At 35.6% G+C, this 14069-nt stretch overlaps 2 protein-coding genes, 1 long non-coding RNA gene and 1 other non-coding gene across 4 annotated transcripts in view; 1 reads left to right on the forward strand and 3 right to left on the reverse strand.

The window, feature by feature from the left end:
* Positions 1-6619, forward strand: part of LOC144433094 (ER degradation-enhancing alpha-mannosidase-like protein 1) — a 387086-nt gene extending 380467 nt beyond the window's left edge. The window contains exons 14-15 of the mRNA XM_078121406.1: positions 5250-5341; positions 6581-6619. Coding sequence (XP_077977532.1) covers positions 5250-5339 — 90 coding nt within the window. The 3' untranslated portion in view covers positions 5340-5341; positions 6581-6619. The remainder of the gene's footprint in view (positions 1-5249; positions 5342-6580) is intronic.
* LOC144436363 (uncharacterized) lies at positions 1159-3071 on the reverse strand. Its single transcript, XR_013480955.1, has 3 exons — positions 2982-3071; positions 1742-1838; positions 1159-1423 (listed from the first exon to the last, which is right to left on the reverse strand). It is a non-coding gene; the product is annotated as an uncharacterized LOC144436363 (long non-coding RNA).
* On the reverse strand, positions 5737-14050 carry LOC144448385 (solute carrier family 25 member 3-like). The gene is made up of 8 exons (XM_078138650.1): positions 13942-14050; positions 13692-13834; positions 9892-10013; positions 9454-9633; positions 8495-8676; positions 7821-7993; positions 7045-7155; positions 5737-6472 (listed from the first exon to the last, which is right to left on the reverse strand). The coding sequence occupies exons 1-8, from the start codon at positions 13986-13988 to the stop codon at positions 6312-6314; spliced, it is 1119 nt and encodes a 372-aa protein (XP_077994776.1). The 5' UTR covers positions 13989-14050; the 3' UTR covers positions 5737-6311.
* Positions 6697-6921, reverse strand: LOC144443375 (small nucleolar RNA SNORA53). The gene has a single exon (XR_013481688.1). It is a non-coding gene; the product is annotated as a small nucleolar RNA SNORA53 (small nucleolar RNA).
* Positions 14051-14069: the final 19 nt, after the last annotated feature.

Here is a 14069-nt window from a genome sequence, read left to right on the forward strand (position 1 = left end):
GCGTATTCACCAATTCGTATGGCAGAGGTGTGCGGCCCGGGTGCTAAATGCAAAATTCTAAGTTTTGACGACCGCGTTGCATAATGGATTGCTTTGGGCCAAAGCTAGATGGTCCATTTTAGACCCATTTTAAAAACACCTATATATATATATATATATAATCATCATCATCTGATATCCCCATCCTCCCTTTAGATGACAATACGCTGGAAGGGTATGTCCCTTTCATGTCCCCAGGTGTACTTTTAATATTTCAAATCTGAGTATTCCTCCAGGATTATCAGTAATTCTTTACCATATTTCCCCTTCAAGATAGACAGGTTTAAAAACTACATCGTGCACTCATTCCTAGCAACATTATTCGTATCCAGTTTCGTTCTTATGAATCCTCTTATTCAAGCAAGATTACATGTCCCTGTGGATTGAATTAGCTCTTTGGCCAAAGCAGTATTTCACTGACAGGTATAATATCGATTAATTGTACAATGTTGCATGCATATGTTTAGTGAAAAGTATATTTTTTTTCGACCTAGAGCGTACTAGTACCGGTGAGTGCCCAGTGTCCACTGAACCTCTCACTGATTCATCGATCGCATGCTTTTAAGTCGATGTTAAATTCACAATTTCCATTCACTGACAAAATTGTGTAGACTTGCATTTAACATGAACGTACGCTTCGCTTTGGCTAACATCATACGAGAGATAACAGAGTTGATGAACGAAACAATCGCGTGCGTGCGTGCGTGCGTGCGTGTATGTATGTATGTATGTATGTGTGTGTGTGGGGGGGGGGTGAGTATATATATATATGTGTGTGTGTGTGTGTGTGTGTGTGTGTGTGTGTGTGTGTGTGTGTGTGTAAGCTCATAACTCTATACTGGTCTTAACTGTAGGGTATACCTTTTCAGAGAAAGGGTTCTTTAAACCAACCCGATATTCTTCCGAACTGTTCGTATGTCATCAATATCCACGTGCACTCGTTCTCTGTTATGGTTATATCCTAAAGATGTCACTGTGTGTAGAGCATACCTTTGTTGTAGAATTTTACATATAATACAAAAATATCAAGAAATGATAAAAGCTTTAATTCCTATTGAACGATAAAAGTTTTAATTCATATAAAATACCACGAACAGTGTCAAATCATTGAAATCGGAAGACTGTAATATTAAAAAGTTGAAGTCAAACTACACAAAGCATGAGGGACTTATTATAGACGAGTTAAATTACATAAGTATCGAATATCTGGTTTCATCTTGGCTTTCATCGCGTATATAAAGCATACATGGTCATGTTAATCATTCTTCTGTGCCGGGGAAGCCGAACGGTTCTCTGTATGCATTCATCGCCTGTCTATATTTTAGGAAATTGGCAGTGTCGATACGTAGGTTCTTGGGATCAGATTTTCCATTCGCTGCGTCAGCTGTGGTCAGAAAGATATGAAGCACAGACAAGTGTAAGGGGAGTAATAACTATAAAGGTGAAAATGTCTCTGACAATCAGCTCTATAACACAGTTATATCTCATCCAGTTCAGATGGTTTTTTTTAAAGAGTTTAACGATTCTGTGGGTTTCTTTTCTGTTTTTGTAATTGTTGATGTTTTTAAAAGATATTTGTGCATTTCAGGTGAATATCAATTGGTGTAAATTCCTCCCAGGAGAAATTTTGTAAGACTCGGGTGATATATATCTATATTACAATGCAGTTACAATTTGAGTAAAGGTACTTGAATTAACTCACCACCAGGATCCGGTAACTTGGTGGCACTGCAGTATTGCCATAGAATGTCACTTTGTAGGGTCAGTAAAACTAGGAACACAATGTACATCATGGTATCCTATTGAAAGGTGTCAAATTAAAAAAATGGTATAATTAACATCATGTTGCCTACAGTGAACCTATCATTCTTTGTATGGCTGTGTATTACGATAACAGTTTTTTCGTATTCAGTTGAATGTATTTTATTCATACATATTGGTATGAATCGAAGAACTCGACAACAAATTTACAGATACAAGTGACTCTAATTCATGAAGTCGTTTTGAGTAGCGAAACATGTGGCAGTACGTCTTGGCTGGTGTCGTAAACAGAGCTGTGGTTTACAACGATGCAGTCATTCATACCTTCAATTCAAACTCACAGCTTGTTACATCAATTTATAACTAAGGGACGACCGACCGCACAATGTCGCACAAGCTCAACAAACGAACATTGTTCGTTTAAGTCACACCCCCGCACCCCCGCCCTAAACGAACATTCACAAATGCGGTGTAAACCATGGTGGAAACTGTGGAGGTTACACCACTACGATCGATATAATGTAAAAACATGATTGTAAACACTATCAGAAACCGACACCATATCTCACATTTATAGAAGTAATTTTTATATCAGCTTATCAACATCTCAGTAGTAAAGTTGTTATCATTGAAGGAGTGAACGTTTTCAGTGGTTAGCAGTGCGAAAATGAAGTTCAGCAATCGCATTAACGCCCCCCCCCCCCCCAGAACGAAGTTCGCTTATTGAGCTTGTGTGACATTGTGCGATCGTCCCTAAGGTATATACGTATAGACGTTTAAATACTCGACATTTGTTTTGTAATACACGAATGTGTAGCGCTACTATTGGAAATTATTGGTTTATAAACAAGAAGAATAAATTTAAAGTTATTTGAAATTGAGATGTTCTAAAATATGTCACCGAGAAAGGGAAGATATATTCAAACGTTGTCTACTATAATACATCAAATTGGCCACTATACACATTTCTGTTTCTGATTTGAGGTATAAGTCTGTATACTTTCGGGACAGATAAATAACATTATGTTAAAAATTCACATTAAAAACAATAAAATTAATATAAGACCCCTTAATTTATCAAAGTCCCCAATATTTTGAAGATATTAATTAATCTCGATATAGAAATGAAGTGAAATCGTGGTGGACACCGTATAAGGGAACAAAGTCATGTATTCACTTACCGAAATTTAACAATCCGTTTACAGATATGTGTGCTATCTAGATCTAGGAACGAATGATATCACTTCACATTCACCGTGCACTGTGTCTGAGTGTTGTGACGAATCCACAAACTCGTACCCGTCTTATCCAGCTATAAAAATGATATGTGGGTGTTTTAAATTTTATTGTGAGCACAATTGTCATTCTACTAGTACCTATTAATGGGTACTTCTAACTTCACTGAGTGATCAATACTGATGAAATCTGATTATATCTATCCATGCAGACTGAAAGTATAGAAAGTAGAAAACCATAACTGTTGAAAACCTACCAGGACATATGCTTTCAATAATGAAGAATGTAGTAAATGATGCAAAAGTAATTTTTCCAAGGTATTCTATCATTTTTCATGTAATTTGAGAGTGAGAGCTAGTACTGAGATTCATTCTCATTGAATTAAATACGACTATGGGATTATAATGACTTATTCACTGAAAAAGAGGAAAACTACATGCGCCTGTCAGAAATAAATACACTGTATACATTATATATATATATATATATATATATATATATATATATATATATATATATATATATATATATATATATATATATATATATATATATATATATATATATATATGCGCGTGTGTGTGTGTAAAGACTAACAAATGTTAAGTAATAATCAACAAGGGAAAGTTACGATATTCAGTACACTATCGTGGCTTTAACTCTCCCTTTACTACAATGGTGATATCCAATCTGAGGAAGTTGGGGTGGGGTGGGGAGTACTTTCATAGCAGGTGAACGGGAATGTGCCACACAAATATAACCACCTTTTCGCAAAAGAAATCCTTTACTGTAAACATGGGTCCGTTTTCCGTTTACGAATTTTTCCAAATCATGAGGTCGATTTGCCCATTTACGGTATGTAAACAAGCTAGGGGTCGACAAAGATGCCTACCAATTTTGTGCATAATAAATGTCTCAACAGTCGTCTTCAAAATATGTATATACGATTCGCATCTGGCCGGCGCTGAACGTTTAGCAGGGCATATGTACCGTGTGGCTAAAGTATTCAACCTAAAAGGTGAAACATACTTTGAGACGTCTAGACGTTAGCGCCTCCAACGGCCAAAACGTTAACATCCTCATTCATACTACGTACATAATACGCCCGGGTGTTACTCATACACTATCAAAGACGGCAACTAAAGTTGTGCAAGAGTATTAGAACTTTGTAAGGGTGGTGGGGGAACCAAAATTGTGACTCTTCACCCCATTCAACTAAAACCTCATGAAATCGTTGAAAATCTGAATAAACATGTAATATTAGTGTTCCCTTTATGAACATATGTACAAAAATAAACCCATTTCCTCTGCATTTTCTTGTTCAATGTTAGAAAAGAATTCTGCCAAAGTGGTCTTGGCATTCAGCATTGTGATCCCTTGCCCATTCTAAAAGTTTTACACCTTTCGCACAAAAATCTCACGAAAATGTGTAAAATTAGACCAAAATATTATTGTAATGGTGATGTTTTTCTCTTGTACACATTTTAAATATGAATTAAATTTACTAGTTTCTCTTAGAAAATGTTAGCCTTTCCATGTTCTATCAAAAATTGGTCATGGGCATGACATTCAAAAGTGTGTCCATAACACAGTTGAAATGTCCACTCTTTTGGCATATAATCCTATGAAACAAAAATGTAGTGACGTTTTTTCTGCGTAAAATGTAAAATGAATTTAAGGTAAATTCTTTGTTGTCCGCATGAGGTTATTTTGTCTTTGTTTTACATTCGTAAATCAGAGATGAACTGAAAATGCTCCCGTATATCTTTGTATTATCCGTAGTTGTAGCAAGTTTCATTGAATTTGGTGCAGCCGTTCAGCATGTATAGCCCCCATTTATAAAATTATTTATTATGCAAGCCACTCCCACAAAAAAAAAAACTAATCAGCGCTAAGTTACAGCCTGACAATGCCACATAGTAGAACATTTCTTCGGTACTCTTTGAGATATCAGTGGAACAAAATTTCTGAACACACAGATATCACGACATCAGCCCCATACGGAAGCTAAAAACAAACACACTTCCTTTTGTGTATAGCTTCCGCAGATGACTGTATTTAATTCTATTGTAAATAAAAAAGACCATACAAATCTCTTCAGATTTTTCTCAGTTCGGTCATACCGAGAGTTACATTTATATAGATAGATATAAACGTCTTATATAGATAGATAGATATAAGCGACTTGTGTGTTAATCTCCCATATTTTACAGAAAGAGCAAAGCAAAGCTGCCACTGGTTTTCAAGCACCCAGCCTACACCTAATGCAGTACACGTCAGTGGAATGCCACTCCAGGAAATAAAGGTATTTTCGAAAATAAACTTTAGGTTGGAGTCATGTTATATCATAGCACATAAATTTTCTATTTTATTTGTTGCCAAAAACACTTAAAATAAACTGTCGTTCTTATTTCTGTGGTACAGGAATTTGGAGTAGATGAAAATTGAATATTCATGACTCGCAAGTGCTTATTTCCTTCAGGTTGTTCATCTAATAAATATTCATGTATGTTCCAACCCATCAAGCAAAAGTGTACAACTGAAAGAATAGTGACAAGACAGTTTACAATTATCAAAACTGGATATTCATCCATCTTTGACGATCTAATCATAGACCCTCCTCCACCTAGGTGTGGAGGGTCTCTGATCTATCTTAACAAGTCTTTCAGTGTAATACATGACAACAGACAACGACCAGCATTTCTACAAGAAATCTTCCAGTTTAGTTTATTCATTATCAGTTTAACTTTATTGGGACATAAATACATACACAGCAGATTATTTGTGACAATCAACAAACAATTGGAAAGGTCTATTTATATAATTTGGTTCACACATGATACTGCATGCCCTGAGATCTACATAACTTAAAGTGTTCATTCTGTCTTAAAAAGCATCTCTTCTAAGTATAAGCACCTCAGATTTGGTTTTCTTCCACAATTTTTATACATTCACTATGTTTTCAAACAACAAATCAACGATGGCCAAAATCCCAGGGCTATTCTGTAGTTAATGTATTAGATAAGTGTTGTCAAACCATAAAGCCTTTTTATTTACACTTTTAATGTTATGTTTTTTATCTTTCAAGAGGGGGCAATTTTCTCAGATACAAAAACTTAGTCCTTTTAAGGTCTTCTTTACCCTAAGCCTGTATTTTCAAACACACAGCATACAGTACAAATTAATGCTTAAAATGATGTTTTTATTTATGTCATCTTAAAACCTCACAGGACACACACACATTTCTCAACCCTTCTTGTCGTGGTTCCTGGGATTTATTGTTTAGCTTCCAGCTTCCTCTTCAAGCTTTCTGGCATCTCTGGTGGTGGTGGCCGTGGCATACGGAAGTATACCTTGACGGAATCATAGATGAACCATTGTAGGGCTGTCAGAGTACCAATCATGATAATACGGGGGAACAGACCCTTCCATAAACCTGGTGAAAGACAGTAAAGACTTGTCAGTCAAGCTTTTGTTGAACAGCATGGCCTTCACCCCAGTTTGTATTCTGTAACTCTATTTCCCTTTTTGTGTGATTGTATAGGTACATATTGGAGGCCTTGATCCCAAAGAAGTGTCACCATGTCCTCTAAGTATGTTTTGTTTGACTGCAAGTACGTGAAAAGCTTACATCATCAATGTAGTATGGGGAGGAGTATATCTGTCCCCATCACCAGCTTGACACCCGAGCACGAGTACAGAAGCCATGTCAAAGGTAAACACTGTACCAGTGATAAGGTCTGTCAGCATTGGGAGTACATATGGCTAACAATGGAGGTATATTTCTGTCACACACCAATGACTCAAGCACTTCTGATGATACAACATGGCAGTGTTGCTGGATGACAAAGTGTCAGCCCAGAAGTGGATCTAAGGAAGTGTGTTTGATTTACATCTGGCATCCAATTTACATTTTAACAACTAAGAAATTACTTCATAATTCCATATAGAAAACAAGGACTACAAACAAGTAAACCATACACAACTGTGTATGGGTGGGTAACTTACCAGCCATTCCGAGATCCTTGGCCACACCTATTGCAGAGCTACCAGGACTCTGGTTCAATTTAGATACCACAGTATCAGCAGGATGGGATACAACAGCACAGAATACACCAGCTATTAAAAACAACAAGTAATATCTTAGATTAAGATGTAAGCATAAAGTTCATATGTTTTAATTTTAATCACAGAGTGACACTAGTAGTCTGCACTTGTAGATTTCTCTGACTGTAAGATACTTGGTCTGTTGAAAAAAGCTAGCATCAGTCCAACTGTTTGAACTGTAAGATGTGTTGTGTTGTTCAGCTATGTGCATATCACAAGTCTTGTCAAATCACTATGCTGATATAGGTGATGGCATGGCACAGACTAACAGTACAAGTACCCTAGTATATTTGGAGTAAATTAGTACAAATACAGCTTGAATGTTTTCTAACTAGTTTTGAATCTCACTGGGTTTAATCAGTTTTACCATAGTAATTACTCAAAACATATAAATGCTAACAACTTACTAGGGTATTGATTCACTCTACTATCCATACATTCAAGTTGTAGTGTGATACCATGATTTGTATATATCCCCACTTTCAACATATGTGACTGGGGAGACTGACTTTCAATTTACCTCAACTTTGCCATAACTGTTGTTATCAAAATTGTTTTGCTGCTGTGTGTGCTCTATGATGAAAATTGAAGGACACCATATAAAAAATGTAGTTGTTACACCCACAACTATGACGTCAGGTTCAAGCATGTGTTAAATGTATAGTTTGTACACTTACCAATGTAACCAGCAGCAAACGTAACAGCCAGCTGTTCTCCCTTGCTGCACTCACTTCTTGGTTTGGGCACAACTTTTTTGTATAACAATTCAACAGTCCTCTCAAAGCAGGAGAACTTCATCATGGTGTATGGGATCTGTCTCAACCACAATGGAGGGAGACCCTTGTAGAAACTACAGATGGTCAGAATTAATACACAAACGTGTTATCAATAATTTGAATATTCCTCTTTTGAAGAGCATTGCAAATTATCTTTTTTTGACCATTCAGTGACGGCACAAAAGATCTAAAGTGGGCTGGTTCTTTAAAAGTGATTATGGTATCCCATTATTAGATAGTATCAAAAAACATGCCAACACAACAATGGTCAGTTAATCACAGAGCTCTGAATCTACTTTGAAGACCACAAAAACTTGATTTAGTTCATTCTAATGTCAGTTACATATTAAAGCATAATTGAAGGAGCACTAGGTGCATGTAATATCAGAAACTTGGATGATTTGAGCGAATGACTTTACAAGCAACATGTTGAATACCTATAACAAGACACACGTTGTATTTACAATTGTGAAGTGTTACAATGGTGCATAAACAGCAGTGATCATCCATAGTGCAAAGTTTCAAAGTTAAATTAATGACACACCATGTTGTAAATAATGTTATCAGTAACTTACCCTCTAATGCCTTCCTCGGCATACAATTTAGGAAAGCCAACACGGAGAGTGCTAGCCCACCCAGGCTGTGTTTGCATACGAACTTTGCAGGCTTCCATGGGAGCCAATGCAATATCAGCAAAGAATTCAGCACTGGCACTTGCTGCCAGATAGAGTGATGTACGCCATGAGTAACTCATTTCCTGATGATAGAAATGAGAAATGATATTAAAGTTAATAAATAGTTTAAAGTTACACCAATGTTTATGTAATACCTACAACGATTCATAAATAAATTTAGAATAACTATGATACAGTATCAGACACCTTGTAATGTTGAGGTATACATCTTGTCAATGTAGTAGTTTTACCAGACGTTTAGTACACAGTAAAAGTGAAACTTTTCGAAATCTGGTTGTTTGTAACAACTGTGGGGAAAGGACTACAAGAGATTGATATGAATTTGGTTCGTTTCTGCATATATCTTCTTGTTTCTTTTCAAGTAGATGGGTGGTAAAGCCGTTCCACAACCTCAAACCAAAGGAACACAGTAATGCATTCATTTACGGTATTATCAAGTTTGGTGTTTTGAAGTGTTGCACTGGCAACTGATGCAATTTTTCATTATTTCAGAGGAGAGTTTCAGACCTTTATGCTGTTATTTTTATTGTATTCATTTATTTATTTTGAGGATACTTAACTACAACACCAGTCGTGCATGGTAGCATCATGTTAGTGGGCATACAATAACACGACAGTGATTGATATAGTGAATATGTATAGGGTTAACCTTACATTTGTGGGTGTCTTCTACAGAAATGGTTTGAAGAACAAACTGAAATTATTTCTGACTATATTTATTTTTAGACATTCTTTAGTCAATTGTACATTAAAATTGTAGCTAATTACATAAAGTTACAGAAACCAAGTTATTAAAGGGTTAAGAGATATTGGCAGAAATGAAGTCTCGGTATACTTACCTCACCTATAATACCACTGTAGAGTATTTTAAAGACTTCATAAAACCCAAATTTGCACAGTCCTTGCATTGAATAACCAATAGCTGTAGGGGCCCATCCTTTACCAAGGGCACGGAAGTTCTCCTCTCTGACTGTCACCTTAAAACCATTGATGATATTACCATATTTGGCTGGATCGACCTACACAAACAGGGAAAAACAACAGTTATTCAAATGTCAACATGTTTAAGATGGCAAGCATTTGGAAAGACAACAAGAGTTTGCTCAGTTAAAATCATAATGGCATGTGACAGGTGTGTTTATTCATGTACATTCAACACTTCTCTCTTGTCACATGTACATTGGTTCTTTTTAATTGATTACAGAGTGTGAGATTAGAGTGTGAAAATGCTTCTTTTCATTTTCAGTTTAGCAGTTGTTCATAAAATCCTATCTCACCTGAATTCTACATTTGACTAAATCCAAGGGTACAACAGCTGTATGGGTGATACCACAACTTAAGACACCACCAAAACCACACAATGCATAGTATTTGGCACTTCCGAATTCACAGCTTACTTCTGTAAACAAAAACAAAAACAACATATTATTAGTCAATGGTATCATAAATTTCCGATGCCAACAAATGAATGAAATGTATTATCCACATTCTATTGTTCTGTGAACTTGGCTTTCCATCTGTAATAGTGAAAGCAAAAGTTTTGTCCTGGGTATTTACTGATTTGGCAGAAGAGATTAGAGAAATACTGGTGGAATTGTATTCACATAACAGTTTCACATGAAATTTGTGGTATTTGCAGCTGTCAATGATGCCTGTTGAACACTACTCATAATCGGGTTGTGGTGTACTGACTACAGTATGACATAACCGACATATCAAGTATGCTATGATGGTGGGCAATAGCTGCAATCATTGTAGCCTTGTTTTTATTTGCAATACTTTCTTTTTTATATTTTATTTTGTGTTACTGCCTTTTTTTGTTGTCTTACAGGGTTCGCAAACAGAGTTTCTAGCAGAGGACTCAGATGGAGTGGAACTTCTACAGTTACTACAGTAAAGTTGGCAAGTACTAAGTAGCAAAAGCCTCGTCATACCCATATTACATAACATACCATGGTGAGCACCACTCATTCTAAACTTTGCCTTTTATGATTACTGTTATCAGCTATTATTAAAATTACTTCACTACCAATAAATCCTAGAGACATGTGCCATTCTGATCGGAGCCAGGGGTAATAATTGTAAAGTGCTTTAGAAGAGAGCACTAAACAAGATGTGTGTTGTACATGCTCATTTGATACATGTGTAATTTCATAGTTTGTATCAGAGGACCATAAAGCTACTTTTAACTAAAGACTTCTTACATAAAAAATGAACATTAGGGAAATGGCATATTCATTATTTGCAATAAGATATATCGAAACATTCATATATAATATGTATTCTCAGGATGAGATTAAATGTGAGAATGAAATAACAGCAAAAATTTATGAAAATGCTACAAGCATCCCTATTAACTTTGAATCTCTGAGTGGAATGTTGGCCAATATATTATTACCGGGGTAGTCTATTTGTACCTAGGGTAGACAAGGAGTCAAAAAGGTCACACTGATGTTACACCTATCAATCGCAAAAAGGTGAAAGTTCATCAAGAGGAGGTCAACTGAGAAGACAAGGGCATTTGCATGGTACAAAAGATGTGATATACTGAAGTAACTGTCTGAAGTCCTTGATTATGAATATGATGGACCTGATTTTCAATGAGCAAACCAAAATCTGAGTGGGTGGCTGTATAACTAATAAGTCAATCTCAAGTATCTCAACTTCACTTTTGGGTTGTTTCAGGAATGGTCCGACATAAAACAAGGAAGAGATTCCCCATAATTGAACTCTATAGACTATACAACATACAGATCCTTCCAAAAAAGGTCAACCTCTGTGTACTTTACTTGTTTGCTAAATGTTATGAATCCACATGCTTTCAGTCTAGACCCATCTTGAAAATAACTTTAAACTTTTTCAAGAGCACTAAGCACCAAAGCAGAGCTCTGAGTTGGGAGTGCTCATGTCTGTATTCAACTTTGATGGTCAACACAAAATATCAATTCACAATCAGAAACATTCATTCACTGTACATATGAAAACCATTAATGTCCAAATTTTATCACACAATATGTAACAAGTATCTTGATTAATGTTGGATCTCTGGGTGATTTTTTTTTTTGGACAATTAGCCCTTCAGATGTGGCAGTCATCTTAACCTTCCATCCAATTCATTGTACATGTAACATAAATAATTTTCTGCTTGAGAATCTGCAAACACGAGTTTTGATATTTTACAATGTATCTTCCAAGTTCCTTAGAAATTCATCATCATTTCAAAATCAAAATTGCTAGTCGATCATTTGACCCTTTATGTTGAAAGTTATCCCCTTACTAGGGCATTCATAATCACTACAAACTAGACACAAACATTGAACTGATATCTAAAATTCTCAGGAAAGACAAATAATTCTCTAATTCACTAGAGACACCACAAACTTTTAAAGCAAAACTAATTATTCTAGGAGATCCTACATTTGTATTTTTTCGTTACTCCTAAACCATTTACTTATTTATCACCAAAAATTATTTGAACTTGCAATAAAAACAATTGATTTCTTTTATATACTGCACAATATTGTATATATTGCAAATATCATAAAACACTTTGATGAACTCAATAAGAAAGGACCTAAGACTAGCTACTCTGTACAATATACATATACCATACATCTACCCCTTTCACTTATGATACCTGGTTTAAAAAAAGAATCTGGTGGAAGGAGTCACTGGTCAGTAGAGATTCATGTCCGTTCATGAAGAGTGTAACTAAAACTTATAACTTTGGTTTTTATGTAATTATTTCAATATACTGTATTATCTATCCTTGGAGACTTGATAGTACAAATAAAACATTTTGTCCCACTTGCAAATTTATGCTTAGTTAGCATTAACAGTGTCTCTGGTCCAGGTTGGTATCAAAACAATGTCCCAGTTAGTCTAACTACTTGTTAGTTAATTAATGATCAGTGAGGTTTGGAAATGTTCCAACATACATTGTACTATAATGTATATTATATTTAGGTCAGCTGATTGTCAGTAGTAAAAGAATACCACATCATTTGTAGGTGGTGTAGGTAGATTTTTTTATTTTATTTTATTATGTTTTTTTTTTAAAGTGTGAGTGTTTATTTCAGTTTTCTATTGTTTGCCAAATAGTCTCTGTGTTGTTTATTTCTTCCTATCAGATGTACAGCCATTACAGATTGGAAGAACAGTTTTATTTTGTCTTTTAAGTTGATGTCAGTTTCCGCATCCACTATTTCTCGTGAGACTTCACAATTTATGTCATTTTATCATTTTTTTCTCAAATATGTAAAAAAAAAAAAAAAAAAGTTTAGGGTCGGCAATGAAAAGTTAGGTGGGGTCGGGTAACCGGAACCAAACAATTATTTTTTTATAGGCCTACCTAACTCAAGGAATTGTCACATCACACATTACATTCACCACCACAACTGAAATTCAATGCTCATGATTTTCCTAACCCGTTGTTATCATAAGTGTCACATCTATTCTTTCAGATATTATTGATAAATACATGTATAACTTACTAGTAGTATGAAGTTATGACCTTCAACAAGTGTACTTGTATTGATTACCTACTGGAGTTATGTACTTTCACCTTTTTGCCATGTACACATCTCTACTCTGGTAAACGGTCAATAAATTGCTATTACAACTCATTTGTTATCAGACTTTAGCATTTACATGATAAGGAAAGAGTTAGCCAGTGATGTTAATTGTTATATTGTTAATGTTGTCGTGTGGTCATGGACGGTCGTTTTTTCTGACATTAGAATTTAGACTGGATATTATATCCCCGCCACCACCCGGAAAATCTGGTTTGTACATTGTAGTTCCAGACGTGATACTAGTAATTTACGTAACGATTCCACATTTCAAATACAAAGCAATTTTATGCCAATGACCTTTCTCACAGTCCTCGATGAAAATTTACATATGTGATACCGGCACGTAGCTTCATGTGACACATACATGTAGTTCCTGTACTATTGTGCAATAAAATCTAAATTGGCCATAATTGACATGTGGATGTACTTACTGCCGTGTAAAATTTACATTCCATGGAGATATGTGTGAATTTGTTCTTTTTGAGTTGTTAAAAGATACAAACCTTCTGTTGTCGATGCAGCTGATATCCTTGAGGGTTGTAGATCTGTGGACGTGGGTTCGGTGCTAGCTTCACAGTGTGCTTGAAAAGGCCCACCGAATGGGCTCTTTTTCACCGAGTCTATCAATGATGAAAACATTTTTTGCCTGCAAAAAGGATTAGAAAGATGAAATGTTAGTACAAGGCTGGTGACACCGACTATTCACTTAGTTATACGCGTTGATATAAGATTTTTTAGCGTGTCTCTACTCACCGGGTAGAAAGCGTGGATTTGCCGGTAACAAAATGGCCGCTAATCATGTGACCATTGTACGTCAGTAATGATTGGTTCTGACGAAATAGCTTTGTGCTTTCCGCGAAGCTAAAGAAGAAACGGAAATA

This window comes from Glandiceps talaboti, chromosome 1 (assembly GCF_964340395.1).
Source record: "Glandiceps talaboti chromosome 1, keGlaTala1.1, whole genome shotgun sequence".
Lineage (NCBI taxonomy): Eukaryota > Metazoa > Hemichordata > Enteropneusta > Spengelidae > Glandiceps > Glandiceps talaboti.

What these genes read in the sequence shown, in the direction of transcription:
- LOC144448385 (XM_078138650.1), bottom strand. Translation starts at nt 13,988, where the DNA reads ATGATTAGCGGCCATTTTGTTACCGGCAAATCCACGCTTTCTACCCG. An exon ending in ACAGTGGTATTATAGGTGAG is followed by an intron (nt 8,677 to 9,453) that starts GTAAGTATACCG and finishes TTCTATCATCAG; the next exon opens with GAAATGAGTTACTCATGGCG. An exon ending in GCCGAGGAAGGCATTAGAGG is followed by an intron (nt 7,994 to 8,494) that starts GTAAGTTACTGA and finishes GACCATCTGTAG; the next exon opens with TTTCTACAAGGGTCTCCCTC.